An 18,510-nucleotide genomic window follows, 5' to 3' on the forward strand; every position below is an offset into this window, starting at 1 on the left:
AATAATACAAATACTTCATTTGCTTATAATCAAAGTAGAATCAATTCAACATTAAATGTTGTTTGTGTTTGTTTGTTGGTTTGTTTCAAGTTGGGCCTAAAGATTTTTTCCCTTTAAAAAAAAATCACTAAAATGCAGAGTATCAGAATTCTCCAATCAGAAACAATATGTCAAGCCACAGTAAAGCTGATTGGCCTCTTTAAGCACAGAAGACATGGTTTTTAAATGAAAAGCTAATTATCACACTCAGAAAGAATACCCTGATATGTTATGTTAAAGTGATGTGAAATCTACACTACTACTATAGATATTTTAATACTGAGCTATAAATAGATGTAAAAGCAAATTCTGCCATAAGAAACACAGGCAAATTCTCCTTTCATTTGCATAAACAAACAATATCACTTTAAGAAGTTCAAATCAAATAAAGACAGGACCCTCAGACCCTCCTTGCGAACAAAATGCCCAGCAAAGTAAATTATACTGATCATTTTATCTCACGAACTGGCAGCACCTACCAGAGCTGTTTAATTACAGAATCAGAATAATAATAGAAAAATGCTGCACACAACAACAGTCCTGTTTCCTATCCTACCTTTGTGGTGACAATGCACAGGCAATCCATCCTGGATCCCTACACAGGACACAGTGCATGAAAATCACACCAGCAAATCGGCAAAGGTGAGAAAAGCCTTTTGGTAAAGAGCACACAGAGAAGCAGAGCCTGGATTCTGCACAGACGGCTTTTCCAAGGGGGCCCCTCATAGGAAACTCGAGCCCTCCTCCATAGAGCTCAAGGCAAGCAGGATTCTCCTAGGCACCGGAAAATCCCCTAGAAATCAGCTCCGGCAAAACTTCCCGGTGGCTTGCGGGGCTCCGTGGCTGCATGGTCCTTTCGCGGATTCCTTGATCCGAACAAGACTGCCGGAGTGCCTCGCACAGTTCTACAGTGGAGATGAGTGTTACACCAAGCACCAGAGGATCACATTTCAGCTCTCCTTCTTGTTTCTGAATTCTGATCTGCTGCTTCAGTATACCCATAAGATCGCTTTTGCCAAAGTCCCCCTTCGCTGCCTTCGTCTTCCCTACTAACAACTCTGAGTAAGCACAACACAAAAAACTACCCGGCCCATCTATCAAAAGGCTGTCGTTCCGCCGCCAGAACAGCGGCTTTGGGTAATAAAAAGCTATTTATTATGAGCATGATTCCCAGCAGTCTAAATGACTCGAAGATATGACTGAAAAGCTAAGGTGCATGCGGTGCTGCATACATCATATCTCAACTCACTTGCAATTACAGGGCAGCTTCTTACAAATGACTAACAGCTGGAAAAGGAAAATCCGGCCAGGTACATTAAAAAAAAAAAAAAACATTTGGAGGTTTAACTTAGACAACACTAGATTTCCTCTTTTATTTGTGTACCTATTGGTGCCTTCTCTGACATATGCAAATACACAACTTGAATATTTAAACAAATAAGTATATTATAAAACTGAGGTGGGAGGAGAATTCAAAGTGTTTACAAAAGTTCCACAATCTGAGAGACAAAAAAAATGAGTTCTTCCCCAAACTTTTCCCTCCTCACTAGCTGCCTGCAGGCACTTATTACGTGGGCAGAGCTCTGTGTTCTCTTCTGCGGATTTTAACAGCAAATGATTAACCCTCCCCCTTCCTCCAAATCCCTTCCGTTCTGTCAGCGAAACTGCTGCAAAGAATGTCTTTGAGGCACTTGACAAGCATCACTCTGGATAATAAAATACTTTTTTTTCATCCTCTTAGACACCTAGGCAGAGAGACTTGAAAGAGACAGAAAGAAGAGCAGGGTGAGGGAGAGTAAGAGAGAGAGAAAGTGAGTGACAGAATGGAGTAACTGCCTGACCAATAAAAATGGAAGATCAGTGCCTCCTCACTAGGAAGAAAACACACAGTCAACTGAGCCATGGATGACAACAAGAAATATCTAGGGGCCCATACACTGAGATCGCCTCTCTAAGATACCAGTAGAACCACTCCCCACACCTCCCACCCTCTTCTCTTTTTCATAAAAAGTGTTTTCTACATTAAACAATTTGAAAAAAAATGTGGACACGTAAAACTCTTCTACCTTTCAGTAATTATTCAGGTTGTAACCTCAGTATCCTCTTGATTGCCAAAGAGGTGGTTGTCTCAGAAACCGACATGCCATTATTTTACCAAAATGAGAGCACTGTTTCTAAAGATCTTAAAAATTTAAAATTCATAGCAAATCAGGTGTGTGTTCAGAGAAGAAAAGAAAAAAAGGGGCCTAAAAATTATTTATAGTTAAAAAGTAATTTCCTCGGAATTGTTATCTTACTGGTATAATAAACTTCAGATAATTTTTAAGTTAAACAACACAAATCAAACCCATGCTCGGGTGCATTCCATTAGGTAACCATCTTATGATTCAGTAATATGAAAAGGTTAAAAAAGTGTCACATTATCTATTCACCTCCTCCTTTATTACATCATCATGATAATTAATTTAATTCAATACTTCCTAACCTTGTCTCAGAATATGTGTAATGACATGTTCTTGAGGATTCCCAGGTATCAGAGTGTGTCCCTGATACAACCAAACCATCTAATACACAACTGATACTGATTATCATGTTTATATTCAAACTAATCAGGCTTTATGTTCCTATAGCACTTTAAATTTGCAAAGCACTTGCGACATTCTCACCAGCTTGAAAGTTTAAATGACTTCCCAAGGACAGGTACCTAGTAACTTACTGCAAGTCCAGGGCTTTGTAAGTTATAATCAGAACAGAGACGGTCGGGAATTAGAAAAAGCAAATTGAGTAGCAGAGGAAGACAGATATTTTAGAAGGTATCCTTAGAAGAAAGGTACCTTTGGAACTACATTCCATTTTTTAGAGAGGAGAAAGTGAAGATATGAGCAAACTGGCTGAGGGAGCCTGATTAGTCTTTTGACCCTGGCTGATCACAGATGAAAGCACTTTATAAACTATAAAGACCCGCAGAAATAAAAGGCCATTCATCTAGCATAGCTCCTGACATACCATATACACTCCCTAAGCCATTCATCCGACACGTGTTTGTTGAGAGATCACTATATGATTTTTTGATTAATGTCTGTATCACCTACTAGGCTGTGAGCTCCTTAAAGGCAGTTTTGACTCTATATTCCCACTCCCATGGTATGTACTTATGTGGGAACACAAGGGTGAGCACAAGTTAGCAGAATCCCTGCCCTCAAGTGAATCAACAATGATCACAGTACAGCAAGCACCTGGGGTGTTTGAGAATCAGAAACTAGAGGCGTTTAACCCAAAATGAAGTAGTCAGAGAAGACTTTCTAGAGAGGAACCTTGAGCTGGGTTGAGAAGGACCCACAGGAGTTAGCTGGAAGTTGTGAGGAAGAAGAATTCCATGCACTCTAGTATACCTGAAAAAGGAACGAATCAATAATACCTTTCATCTTTCTACAATCAGCTTTTATAAACACATCTAAAGGGTTTTCATTAAATAAAAGTACTTTTGAGCAGGCATTTCAAAAACTGAACATGCAGTCTGCTGGGGGATAAAAAAGAGTATCATTCATGTTAAGCGAGTACGTATGTGCTATAAAAGCATGTAGACTATACCTTCTATAGTCATTAGGTTATATTTACCACATGTGATTAATTGGATAATGTTCGTATGTTTATATAAAAGTAAATAGGTGACATTTTAAAGTGTAGTTCTACTTAGGATGCAGCTTTCTACATTGTGTATACCTTGCCTTCCATTGATTTTCCTCAGATATAAAGATGATAGAAAATAATCTACTCCTTTGCCTCAAGGGAAATATTCTTTTATTTTTAAAATTAGCAAGGCATCAGCTTGCAGCACGTTTTTACAGACGTAGAGCTCAATTGGTCCTGTGATTTCACAAATGTTTGACAAGATGTAAAGCCACAGCCTGCAAACTGCTTTACCTGATATTACTTAAGGTTAATGATATCCAAATCAGGAACATATTGATTTTTAGTAAAGTCTACCATTGGAAATTTGCTATCAGGAAACTATTGTTGTAAATTACTTGTACTAAGCCTATACCTTAACCATTTAAATGCATTACTTTAATTGTGTTTCCAAAATGGAAAAAAATATTTAGTAGTTAAATATATCCTGCACTTATTCTTCTAAAATCTAAGCCCCCTGAGGGTAGGTATAATGTATATCTCTGGTACCTAGCATGGTACCTAGACTTAAAAGGTACAAAATAAATATTTGGGGAACGAAACAATGATCATAGCTCCAGTTATGCCATTTATTTTTCCTTAGAAGAGTTTTTTTTTAAAAACTTACGATATACATCCTTTGTCCATATAAGAACCATATAAGCATACAGTAACTATTATGTATATATTTAAGAGAGAATGAATATATATAATATATAGTAAAATAAATACATATTTATATTTAAGGAGGAAATAGATTGGTGCATGTAGCTGAAGATACTTGCAACGACAAATACTTTTATTGGCAAATCCAGTCTAACACAAGAATGTTGGTTTGGAATAATCTAATCTATAACGCAAAAGGGCAGTTTCCAGCTAAAGTGCTGCAACAACCACAGCATGCTGCTAAAACTAGGCATTTGCCCTTGTGATAAAAAACTGTGATAAATAAATGCATTTTTATTAATAATAGCAGTAATTTATCAAGTGACTATTATCTGAAGTATTGTGGCAAATACTTTATTTATATATTATCTCTGATGACCACAACACCCTTCAGAAAAGAAATATAATCCCCATTTTACATATGAAGAAACTGAAGCCCCCTGAGATTATACAATTTGTCCTAGATGACAGCACCTAGGTGACTCCAACTTGGAGTGCAAAGACTGTGTGCTTTCCATCTCATCATACCTCAAACCTGCAGGCAGTTTCTGCCTCCTTGAGTCCAACCTGAGTGTGTGGCACAAACAGATCCAAAAGGACTCCTCTAGCCAAAGGTAGCCTGGACTCCATGCAGGCTAATTACAAACAACTTGGGATTCCCCTAAAAAGACAGGCATGTCTCTGGGCTCCAATATTAAGACCTACATAGCTTTTAAAGACCTTGGGAACAAACCGGAAGGAATGGACTCCCCATTAGAAAGATTATCTCCAGTGAAAATAACTAAAGAAACCCACCCATGTGGACTCCCATCCCAGTCTGTCTGTTCCCCATTTACCCAGGACAGCAGGCACACAAATGACATCTGCAAAGTTTGTTAACTTAGTAAAATAAATAGACTGCAGGCAGGTCATGGTAAAATGCCTGCCCTCATTTCCAAAGCCTCCAGAGGCAAATAGGAAATTAGGATCAACTAGAAAAGGACCGACTTTTCCAAAGAATTTCCATGATGAAAAATATTTGGATAGTACTGGATACTGAAAATAATTCATGAAAGGCAGGAGTGTATGTATTCTGTGCACATTAAGTGTGTGATTCTTTCTAAGTATAAAGAAATAGGAACAGTTTTGAGTGAATCAAAAATTGCTACAGAAATCAAGAAGTGTTCACTTTTTATCTACTTTCTCAAGATTTTTAATTGTACAGACCAGAACTGATGTCAATTTTGCTTATATAAATTGGAACATAGATAACTGATAACCATGTAACCCCCCTTTATTATTATCATCAAAATCTAAAACACCTTTGAAATTTACATAATTATGTATAGTAAGCCATAAATGATGAAAACATCCTATAAAAATTCTGTTCCCCTAATAAATCAGAGTTTACATAAAACTGTTGAACTTACACTCCTTATGAGGCTCAATTTTTCCCACTATTATGCAATGCTAGGAGTTGAATAGAGTACAGAAATTCAAATAGTCATGCACAGGTCACAAATTTCAAAAGTTATATGGTCTGAAATGCAATTTTACTTTCCAGTTAATATATATAACCTAAATACTATTGCTAAATGCCCTTCCCACACTCCACTTTCCTACACCCCATTACAATGGCCTGATATCTGGTTCTTAAATACAGTATTTCACTCACATTCTTTCTACAGGTCTTGAATTTGTTGTTCCCTCTGCCAGAAACTCGCTTCCCCTAGATCTCCACATGGCTGGTTCCCTCTCATTATTCAGGTCCCTGCTTAGATATTCCTACTTTTATAAAATCTTCTTCAACTGACCTCCTTAAATTAGATTCCCTTCCATAACTCTCCATTAAATAATCTTATTTATTTCCTTCTCAGCAATTATCACAATCTGGAATTATATTCTTTACTCATTTCTTATTATTTGAAATTTATTCCTGAGAGCAAGAAGCTTCTCTACTTTGTCCATGGCTGTATCACTAGTGTTTAGAACAGTGCTCAACGCAAAGAAAATGCTAAATAAAGACGTTTTTGAATGAATAAATAAGATGTACCACAAGGAAACTTTTTTTAAAAAACAGGGTTAAAGTCAGGTGTCCCACATGAAATTTGACCTCTATGGTTTTTAATATAAATTATTTTCTAAAGGTGTGATTTATACTAACCATAGTATTTACAAACATAAAATAAAGAACAGTTTCCAGATTCACCATTAACTTTTCATTGAGCAGGCTGTAGTTAGGCACATTCATGTATCTGTTATCATTAAGTATTTACAACCAGTGAATTAAGCTTAATTTTGCAGGTGATAAAACTGAGGCTTAGAAAACTTAACTTACCCAAATTCGAACAGCTACTGAGTTGGTAAACCAGTACCTGGCAGGTACTTACTCCACTGACTGAGTGGATCAGCCAAGATGTGAACCTTGATCATCTAACTCCCATTTTCGTTATGATGGTGATCGAGCGCACTTTCAAAATCACTGAACTCACTGAACCAGGTAGTAATTAACATAAATTTCAAATATTTGGTTCTAAGTGTTCTCTATCTGAACAGAGTATATGTCACTGTTTTCAAATAAATGCAAAAACTGGGTTCCGAAATATAGATAAATTAAATGATGAGAATCTGATTTCATAGTATTTGTGTTGCTTTAGAGGCAGTTAGTAGATAAATAAATTGATATATGGATTGACTAATTAAAAATAGCTTTATTAGTATGGCAGCATTAGTAACAAAAATCTGGTCTCCTACAACACTACTACAGAAGCCCAGTCATTAATCTTTAAAAGGCAGAACATTGACCCTGAGGCACTACAAGATGCTCCAAGAAAAAGCACAATATCTTCATCAACCTGGAAATGAGGAGTAATTACATTTTATGCTTTAAATTAGTAAACCAAATTAGTTAGAGTTAACCACAGTATTCCATTTAAAAAAAAAAAAAAAAAGGTTGTTCCATCATTAACTCCAGATACTTAGAAGTTTGCTACTTGACTTCCACTAGCATTGGAAAATAGAAAATATAATCAATACTAAAATACTCTGAATATAATAAGTTTAATAAGAATAGTCATACAATATTTAAACTTGCCTAGGTGGAATAAACTACCTTGAGAGGTGGTAAATATCCTAGATATGTAATAAATATATAACTAGATACTTTCCAGCAGGTGATAGATTCCCCTTTAGCAAGGCAGCAGTAGAGGAGATTTAAGACTGAAGAAAGTCATTGCCCTGGATTGCCATCAAAATTGCTTCTAATTCTCTGATTCTGTAGTATTTTTTTTACCTTAGTTCTCCAGGAAGATTAACTCAGAACCATAACGTTTAAAATAAGGACCATGGAGAGCATCTAATGTACACAAAACAATGTTCTTATTCCCTAAAACAACCATCATAACCTTCTTTTGTGTGGCTGAGTGGCATTAAGAAAAAAAAGTTTCCTAATAAATACTGGCAAGGACAGTAAAGAGATATATAGCTGAACTGCAAAATTATTCTTAATCAGAAAGTGCAGGTGTTTAGCAGAGTACATTAACAGATGCATTTTAGTCTAAAAAAAAATGTAAGGGCTATGTTGGGATGCTCTAAAATAAATAACTTCCTTATTCTATCAAATTGTTATTGTAACTTAAAAGAACCCATAAATTATCTAGTCAAAGCCCTTCAATTAAATTAGCAAACTAAACCATTGATTGATCAAGTGATTTGAACAAGGATGCCCAGATATTAAGTCCAAAGACAACGACCCAAGTTCTCTGGCTCCCAATTATGATTTACATGCTTCCTTTCCCATGTTATGTTCCCTAAAGTTAAATTTTTCTCTATATGATTACTGCTCTGTATTTGTTAGAAGACATCTAACTTTCTGCCCCTTCCAATGTTGTCTTTGCGTAGTATTCACTTAGTCCCTTTACTGACTAGTCCTAATTCACAAGATTGACTAGAATCTGTTTTCTGCTTAGAAATTAAATTAAAAATACCAAACAACTAAAACGTTATCTAAAATTTAAAAAATTCTCAAGGGGTATTTAGTGCTCTGGTCATGTCTCCAAATGTTATACTATAACCAGAGTATTTAGCTGTCAGTCCTTTCACGTGTATCTATTTCATTTGATCCTAACTGTACCCCTATAAAATAGGCAAAATAGGTATTATCTACATTTTACAAATAAAAATAGAGGTATTTAATCTGTTCAAGGTCACATGACTAACTAGTGGTAAAGCTAAGATACAAACTCTGATCTCTGACTATAGATCTTTTACTCTTTATATTCTATCATACTGTCTTGCTTTTGATATCACACTTGGTTCTCAACTAATATGTCCAACTTCTCTAAAAATATTTCTTCTTAGTTGTCCCATTATTATCTCAAATTTCAGATATCATAATTCAATTTACCCTATTTATCCATTAGTCAACCTAAATATACCCATTTTTGTTCTGATACCACCCAACTCTCAATTTACTTAGTCACCAAGCCCTCAAGTCCCCTCAACTCTTTTTTTTTTTAACATTTTTTATTGATTTATAATCATTTTACAATGTTGTGTCAAATTCCAGTGTTCAGCACAATTTTTCAGTTATTCATGGACATATACACACTCATTGTCACATTTTTTTCTCTGTGAGTTATCATAACATTTTGTGTATATTTCCCTGTGCTATACAGTGTAGTCTATTCTACAATTTTGAAATCCCAGTCTATCCCTTCCCACCCTCCACCCCCCCGGTAACCACAAGTCTGTATTCTCTGTCTGTGAGTCTATTTCTGTCCTTTATTTATGCTTTGTTTTCGTTTGTTTGTTTGTTTTTGTTTTTGTTTTTTAGATTCCACATATGAGCGATCTCATATGGTATTTTTCTTTCTCTTTCTGGCTTACTTCACTTAGAATGACATTCTCCAGGAGCATCCATGTTGCTGCAAATGGCATTATGTTGTCAGTTTTTATGGCTAAGTAGTATTCCATTGTATAAATATACCACATCTTCTTTATCCAGTCACCTGTTGATGGACATTTAGGCTGTTTCCATGTTTTGGCTATTGTAAATAGTGCTGCTATGAACATTGGGGTGCAGGTGTCATCCTGAAGTAGATTTCCTTCTGGATACAAGCCCAGGAGTGGGATTCCTGGGTCATATGGTAAGTCTATTCCTAGTCTTTTGAGGAATCTCCACACCGTTTTCCATAGTGGCTGCACCAAACTGCATTCCCACCAGCAGTGTAGGAGGGTTCCCCTTTCTCCACAGCCTCTCCAGCATTTGTCATTTGTGGATTTTTGAATGACGGCCATTCTGACTGGTGTGAGGTGATACCTCATTGTAGTTTTGATTTGCATTTCTCTGATAATTAGTGATATTGAGCATTTTTTCATGTGCTTTTTGATCATTTGTATGTCTTCCTTGGAGAATTGCTTGTTTAGGTCTTCTGCCCATTTTTGGATTGGGTTGTTTATTTTTTTCTTATTGAGTCGTATGAGCTGCTTATATATTCTGGAGATCAAGCCTTTGTCGGTTTCACTTGCAAAAATTTTCTCCCATTCTGTAGGTTTTCTTCTTGTTTTATTTCTGGTTTCCTTTGCTGTGCAGAAGCTTGTAAGTTTCATTAGGTCCCATTTGTTTATTCTTGCTTTTATTTCTTCTAGGAGAAAATTTTTGACATGTATGTCAGATAATGTTTTGCCTATGTTTTCCTCTAGGAGGTTTATTGTATCTTGTCTTATGTTTAAGTCTTTGATCTATTTTGAGTTGATTTTTGTATATGGTGTAAGGGAGTGTTCTAGCTTCATTGTTTTACATGCTGCTGTCCAGTTTTCCCAACACCATTTGCTGAAGAGACTGTCTTTATTCCAATGTATATTCTTGCCTCCTTTGTCAAAGATGAGTTGACCAAAAGTTTGTGGGTTCATTTCTGGGCTCTCTATTCTGTTCCATTGGTCTATATGTCTGTTTTGGTACCAATACCATGCTGTCTTGATGACTGTAGCTCTATAGTATTGTCTGAAGTCTGGGAGAGTTATTCCTCCAGCCTCTTTCTTTCTCTTCAGTAATGCTTTGGCAATTCTAGGTCTTTGATGGTTCCATATGAATTTTATTATGATTTTTTCTAGTTCTGTGAAATATGTCCTGGGTAATTTGATAGGGATTGCATTAAATCTGTAGATTGCCTTGGGCAGTGTGACCATTTTAACAATATTGATTCTTCCAATCCAAGAGCATGGAATATCTTTCCATTTTTTAAAGTCTTCTTTAATTTCCTTCATCAATGGTTTATAGTTTTCTGTGTATAATTCTTTCACCTCCTTGGTTAGATTTATTCCCAGATATTTTATTACTTTGGATGCTATTTTAAAGGGGATTGTTTCTTTACTTTCTCCTTCTGTTGATTTATCATTAGTGTAAAGAAATGCAACTGATTTTTGAACGTTAATTTTGTAACCTGCTACCTTGCTGAATTCTTCAATCAGCTCTAGTAGCTTTTGTGTGGACCTTTTAGGGTTTTCTATATATAGTAACATGTCATCAGCATATAATGACACTTTTACCTCTTCTTTTCCAATTTGGATCCCTTTTATTTCTTTCTCTTGCCTGACTGCTGTGGCTAGGACTTCCAGGACTATGTTGAATAGGAGTGGTGATAGTGGGCATCCTTGTCTTGTCCCAGATTTTAGTGGGAAGCTTTTGAGTTTTTCACCGTTGAGTACTATGCTGGCTGTAGGTTTGTCATATATAGCTTTTATTATGTTGAGATATGTTCCCTCTATACCCACTTTGGTGAGAGTTTTTATCATAAATGGGTGTTGAATTTTATCAAATGCTTTTTCTGCATCGATTGAGATGATCATGTGGTTTTTGTCCTTTCTCTTGTTGATGTGATGTATTACACTGATTGATTTGCGTATGTTGAACCAGCCTTGTGTCCCTGGGATGAACTCCACTTGGTCATGATGTATAATCTTTTTTATGTGTTGTTGGATTCTATTTGCTAAAATTTTGGTGAGGATTTTGGCGTCTATGTTCATCAGTGATATTGGCCTATAATTCTCTTTTTTTGTAGTGTCTTTGCCTGGTTTTGGTATCAGGGTGATGGTGGCTTCATAGAATGAGTTTGGGAGTAATCCCTCCTTTTCAATCGTCTGGAAGAGTTTGAGAAGGACTGGTATGAGTTCTTCTCTCTCAACTCTTTCTTTAAGTTCCCTCCTCTCTCTATGACCTGATTTAAAATCCTCATTGTTTCTCACTAGGACTCTGGAAGATGAAATTTCCAAACTTTACCTTTTGTTTATTAGGTTTATTTAAACACAAACATACCCCTAAAACGTATGTCCAATTATTTAAAATTGATCAAAGGGAATAGCAGAAATAAAATAAAAAATAAAGAAGGAAGGATATTAAATGTAAAATTTTTTTATCAATAAAGGTCTAAAATTCTCAATGATGTCTTGTTTTAATTTCCCAAATTTTAATTTTTTCACTAGATTGACATAATTTCTTCAGTTCTGGAGAACAAGTCTACAACAAATTTTGCAAATTGTATTGCCCCTTGTAACTTCAGGGTTTTCCACATCATATGACAAGTGGCAACCCCATGACTCATTTAAGCTATTAAACTAGAGCAAAGATAAGTCTTCAACTGAAAACACTGCTTTGTAAGGAACAGACATTGGTTCTCTAAGCCTCAATGATGGTAAAAAGTATCTCCAAACATATCGAAATTAGGCTAAATATATTACAAAATGGGGGAAGGTTCCCTGGTGGACACAGATAACAAATGGAATTGAAAGTTATTTCAGATTCTGATTTCTCTGGATCAGTACCTATAGGGAAGACATCTCCCACCTGGCAAAATAGCTTCCAAAAGACTGTTACAAATTAAGCTATAGTCAAAAATGGGCAACTGAGAAAGAACAGAGAGCAACACAGGATACTAACATGTCTCTGAATGATATTAGAAAATCAGCCCCCAGAGTTCTTTGGGCAGATCACTGAAAAAATGAGAAATGCAAACAAGAAATCTGAAGAGTAGGTGTGGTGTAATTTCTTCTATCTTAATTGCCTTATAAATCCTTGAGTCACTTTCTGGGCCTCCCCTAAAATGACTGGCTTAAATCATGTGACAGGAAAGATGGTGAGTGACTCCCCCAGAGAGAAGCCCAGAGTTTTATTACTCATGGCAGTGTTTCTCAAATTGTAGCATACTTAAGAATCACTTGACGGGCTTATTAAAACACAAATGTCTGGGTCCCACCCCAAAACATATCTGATTTAGTGGGTCTGGGGCAGAGCCCAAGAATTTACTTTTCTAATAAGTCCCTAGAGGATGCTGATGCTGCTGGCTGAAGGACCACACTTCAAAAATCACTGGCTTATGAACTGTGTTATTAAAATTTTCTCAAACTAATGTGGCCTAATGAAGTTGTTTCTGTCTGTTGTTCTCGATATATATTTATAACATAAGCCTAAATTTGTATGGGGCTCAATAGCTACTGCTGGCTAAAATACTTTAATTATATTATCCATCGGTCCTCCATTCACACAATACAATTCACTGTCGGCTATTGCCTGTCATAGAATGATTAGATCTGGAAAATTTCCTAGGAATAATCTGATTTAATACCCTAATTCTGAAGATGAAGAAGCCAAAGTCCAGTGTCATATTTAATAGATCTACACAACTGTGATTTCTAAATTGTGGTTTGCTTTTGAAGAATGGTCTATGAACTAAACAGTTACAATAATATATTATGTTTATACAACAGTCATAACTATTCTTCAGTTTGTCATATAATTAATTTTTTCTTAAGATAATTAAGAAGTTCTCACTGATGCTTATCTAAATTCAACCAGAACTTGTCTTGAGCAGTGATTAGTAGAAATCAGCAAGGCAAGAGCTTCTTTTTCGCCAAATAGTTTCCAGGCCAAAAAAAAAAAAATGTTATAGACTTTCTTAGTTATATAATACAGGCATGAGTGCAAGGAAGTCCTAAGAACTATTTGTAACAGAGTCCACCACCTCAATAAAATAAATGTAAGACTTGCAATTCATCTCAATAGAATAAAAATCTACTATTTGCTAGGCAGCACTAACCATGTTCATATACAGGATCTCATTAAAATCTCCTAACTACCATGTAAGATAAAGAAACTGAAGCTTTTAAAGTTTAAATAGCATAATCTAGGCTAGCAATATGTTTTCCCATGACAAAAACACAAAGTTTTCCTAATGTATTTGCCAGCAATTATTTAATTTAGCTGCTTGACAAGTTGGCACAGTTGTACCCTACTAAGGCCTGATGAGTTCTTTCTCAGGAAGCAAAAACACAAACATCCTTTTGGACAGCCAGGAAGTCTAAAAATTTGTTTTCTAAGTATTCATGAGTCCAGTATGGACATCCATCCTCCCTCTCTCCTTTTGGAGAAAAACAGTGCCACTGCCAGATTAGATGACTTCCTTTCCTGAAAGCACATTTAGCACATTATAATGATCTCGAACAATTTAAATAACACCCTGTTAAACACATTTTTCAGCAAAAGAAACAACAGTCCTTTACAGAGGCATTCTATAAACTGGTCACTAGTTTAATGTGGCACTAAGCTCCATGATTTTCTTATAAAGGGATGGACGATTCACCACCCAAGTTTTCTGATTTTACAAAATTCCTCTCACTAAAGATCAAAATTCATAATTGGACTGACTCAGAACTCTGTCCAAATCCCAAGGCCTAGTCAACACTAGGAGGCTCAATCAGTTGACAATGCCAGAAAGTCAGTTCAGGTTATAAATGATAATCCACAGAAAAACTGTTCCTTTACTGACATGATAACATACACTGAATATCACAGACGTATCACTCTGTATTTGAAAGCAATCAGAAAGCCTACAGAGCCATAACGAAGACTGTCTCTACTTGCTAACAGAAGATTTAGGAGAAATACAAGTAGAAACATCATTGAAGGTATATTTCAAGAAACCCCCAAAATGCAATTCCTATGAAATACTCCAAAAGAATTTTATGTGTGTTTTAAATATTTAATAATAATATCTGTGATTCATTTTTATAGTTTTCATTATTAAGTTTGGTGTCTTTATGAATAAAATGGAGAATGGAACCTGTTTTATATCACTGGGCTGTACTAAACAAGAGTCACCATGTGTCAACTGATCAGAGATAAATTAAATCTTAGGTTGCCCAATAGTAAAATACCCATATTTGGAAATACGCATACCTTACTTGGACTCAGTTTTTCCTGGTTTCAGCAGTATGACCACTTTAACATTATCTTGTATGTGACTGATTTTGATTCCTCGTCTTGAAAAAATACACAAATTGACAATCACAAAAAAGAATAACTGAAGTAGTCTTCAGACTGCTTAGGGAAAATTGCCAAAAAAGCCCAATGAGACCTGAAAACAACTACCAAAGAGGAGTGTGAGGGTTTTTCTGGAAGGCCTGAACCACAAAGAAGAAGAGAAAAGTGAAGTAGCTTATAAAATGGTTGGTGATCACCAGCAACCTAAGAATATACACAAAAATACAGAAAACAAAATTCTCAAAATGAAAACACACAACTACTCAAAATGATAAAGTCAATATCAGTTCAGCAGGAGAGCCAATGTGCTGACCAGGCCGAAGCCAGAAATTAGGTTATACACCACAGGGAACAAGATGTATCTTGCCCATTAAACACAGAACCAAAGAAAATATTCTAACACTTACACTTGTCTTTTTGTCAGTTTCATTTTCAAAACACTGATTGTCTTTATTGTGCTCAATACATGAAGCATTTTCCATTGGTCCACTGCAAACTGTAAGCTAAAAATAAAGTTTTTAAAAAATCAGTACTTCCTATTTGTTTTCTGTAAAATGAATAAATGTTTTTAAAACTTTTATCATGCACATTAAAATGCCTAAGACCTGAAAAAACATTATTAGATATTGCTTATGCCAGTTTTAGAATACGAACGCACTATCTAACCCATTTTCATATTGCTCCCAAAGAGAAAACATAAAATGGGACAGTTATTCAAAGGCAAGTTTATAAATTTCAAAGCTTTTCACCAGGGAGTGTTGAACTTGGATTATTCAAATGTAAATTGACGATCTGATAAAAGCTGAACATGGTTAAAGGGCAAGATGAAGATAGAAAGGCTGATTTCATCTTATTGGAGTTCCCATACTGGCAAAAATTTCTACTCTATGTACCTATTGGAACCTCAGAATAAGCAGAGGCACTGATTGCCTCTGTTCTGGATTGTCTTCTCAAGGATGTTTGTACCACTACAGCTTTGAATGACTGAAATAATACCCACTTCCAGGCATAGGTTTGTTTACTGATCATTATAAAACATGTGTATTCCCTAAACTGAGAATTTTCCTCCATTGTGTGTGAATGTATCACTCGGCTATCTTTGCATTGTCCTGTAGGAAAAGGGGCTTGAGGAAGTGGTTCAAGAAAATGCTGTCAGGCTACTACTATTGTTGAAAGTAATAAAGTCATTGCCTTGTTCTAGGAGTCTTCTGACAGCATCCATGAAATTGTGACATGGTTATTGGCATGCCAGTTGGGTAAAATCTTAGACCCTTCACAGCTTTTGACAGTTGTGGTGACAAGGATAGGATGGTGACAGAGTCATTATTTTCTGGATGAGAAACAATCAGGGACTTATGAGGTGATAAAAAGGATTTCTGAGACATCTTTGGGAATTGGTAGCAAACACGTTGAACAAATTATATGTTCAACGGCATAATGATGGTCCTCCACTTTAATCCCTGTTAGTAAGGAGAAATTTACAAAGTGGCTGCTGTCTGAGTACTGGGATATAAACCCAAAGACACTTGCCAAATGGTGACTTCGTTGTGGCTAACTTTTTTCTGAGTAGGAGAACTTCCTCACCAATCTGCCAATCACCCTCAGGTCCTAAGATTCACTCTGAGTAAGCAGAAATTTCTGCCCCCTTTCAGAAATAGTTATAGAGAAATGCACCTGTGCTGATTATGAAAGAAGACAAATTTGTAACCACGGTGAGCAGAAACAGAAATTTCTCTGACTCCAGTCTCTTGTAGATGCTCTTATTCTCTGTTTCCATAATTTACATGTATCATATGTTTGTATATCTGTCTGTCCCATTAGAGCTCCTTGGAGGACAGGCAGTATATCTTTATTGCTCTTCAGTTTCTAGGGGGTCAATCAATATTTATTCAATGAATAAAAAATAAAAGATTCAATTAGACAAATAGATGGATGCTTAGTTGGAGAAACAAAAAGGAACAAGGGCTCTGATCTGGCTAAGAGGAATGCCCAGGTCATCTCTTCATCAGAAACTCAGAGTCCTTTAATTTGTACTCAGCCTGGGATGGTAGATGTACTGCCATGTTTGGTATGATGGTGAATACAGGCAGCAATGGTGGCAGTGTAGACTCAATTGGCAGCTTGATTCCAGTTGGTCTTATCAGAACGTTACTGTGGGCATCTACACAGGTGATGTAGATTTCTACAGTTCATGCCCCCACCAAGGAATGTGTTTAATCTACTAGTCTGTAGATAGGCAGTATTGATAGCATTGCTGCTGATATGGGACTCTGGGTGGGCCAAAAACATTAGACGTTCATTTCACTGAGCTGCAAACCACCCCTACACTACTCATAATGAAAAGACCTCAGATGCTTTAAGAGAAAAGATGATTAAGAGTAGAGCTAAAGTTTTCCTGCCCCCAAGAGGGAATAATGGTCAAACACACTTCTCCAAATATGCTTGAGAACTTCTGGAAGAGTAAGGACTTAAAATTTTGCAGTTCTGTTGCACAGTCATCAAAATCACAATCTTCTGGGTCCCCTGGGTTGGCAAGAGAGGTGTGCCAGGATTCAATAAACTTGAGTTCAGGGGGGATTCACCATAGGGAAGACAAACTAAACGACCCTGTGTATGGGGCTCTCTGGATTGATTCAATGTACCATTTGTGTGGCTTTCACTGCTGAATATACAATCAGTATTAACATTTCATTGTAAATCTCATAAAGTCCAGAGGGGATTCTCCTGATCAGGAGAAGCTAATGCAGGGACATGCTAATGGAACACGTAAATCACTCCGCAATTCTTTTTTCCTTTTTCTCTCAGATTGTCCAGCAGAAACAATGGAGAATCTCAGAAGAAAAAAGCTAAACCACAGCGTTAAGGACTTAAAGGCAGCAGCAATAGTGCAAAATGCAGTATCTTAAAACAACAGCCAAGTATGAACAGCAAAAAAGGCTAATGGGAGCTGGAGGCTTACAGTGGATTATTGCTAAGTGAGTTCAGTTGCAGATCTTATAGCCTTAGCTATTCTAAACATTTTAACTGCAACTAATTCCTTTGCATTGACTGATGGCACTTACCTACATCTTTTTTCTATTCCACTGGCACTCAGGGTCCAAGACCAATTTTTATTCCGATGGCAAGTTCTCCAGTCTGTGTACAGTACTTCCTCATTACACAAATTCCTCTGCCATTTGTCATTGAGTGGCTTTATTTTCTTATGTTCATAGTCGTTACTATAGAGATGATATCCCACTAGTTGGCAATTCAGAAACCTCAGCCATCATGAAAGAATAATAAACTGACAAAGTTGAGGGGCTATCTGGGCAAATTCCCTCTAGCAGTCAAGGAAAGACTACTGTCTTTTTCATCTCAACTGTCATAAAGAAGGCCCAGCACCTTAGTGAACAATAAATACCGAAGAGAGCATGATCTTACTTGAACATTTCACTTGGTCTTCATTATTGGCTAACATACAAATCATCAAGCATCCTTAAAGTGAGGCCCAAATCAACAGGCTACATCAGAAGCCCTTGGCAGGCTGTGGCATGCTTTCTACCTTTGTAGACCCACAACCTTAATGACTCCTCTGAGGTACAAATCTCTGTGAATGAGAGAGGTTGACTGGAACCTCTGGCAAAGAGAGGCAGCCTCCACACAAAATACCCTGAAGCAAAGTTACTGGCTCATTGGGATTCTTTGTTCATCAAGGTTTCACTAAATACCTAGGGTTGCTTCACAAATGATTTAGCTGAACTAAAACCAATAGGGTCCACTGGGATACTGATGCCATTTGTCTTCAGTTCCAGCTATGCAGAAGTGAAACAGATGTAGTTCCTCCACTCAGGGCCAGAACTCAA

The 18,510-nt window shown here is 36.5% G+C and overlaps 1 protein-coding gene across 8 annotated transcripts in view; it reads right to left on the reverse strand.

The window, feature by feature from the left end:
• DLG2 (discs large MAGUK scaffold protein 2) overlaps positions 1-18,510 on the reverse strand; it is a 1,729,700-nt gene that overhangs the window by 1,388,750 nt on the left and 322,440 nt on the right. For 2 of the 8 annotated variants that reach the window (XM_031460462.2, XM_010990255.3), the window contains exon 1: positions 596-832. The exons of the other annotated variants lie outside the window; for them this stretch is intronic. In XM_031460462.2, the coding sequence (XP_031316322.1) occupies positions 596-625 (30 nt within the window). In that variant the 5' untranslated portion in view covers positions 626-832. Of the gene's footprint in view, positions 1-595; positions 833-18,510 lie in introns of those variants that run through there. 8 annotated transcript variants of the gene reach the window in all.

Source organism: Camelus dromedarius, chromosome 12 (genome assembly GCF_036321535.1).
Source record: "Camelus dromedarius isolate mCamDro1 chromosome 12, mCamDro1.pat, whole genome shotgun sequence".
NCBI classification, from domain to species: domain Eukaryota; kingdom Metazoa; phylum Chordata; class Mammalia; order Artiodactyla; family Camelidae; genus Camelus; species Camelus dromedarius.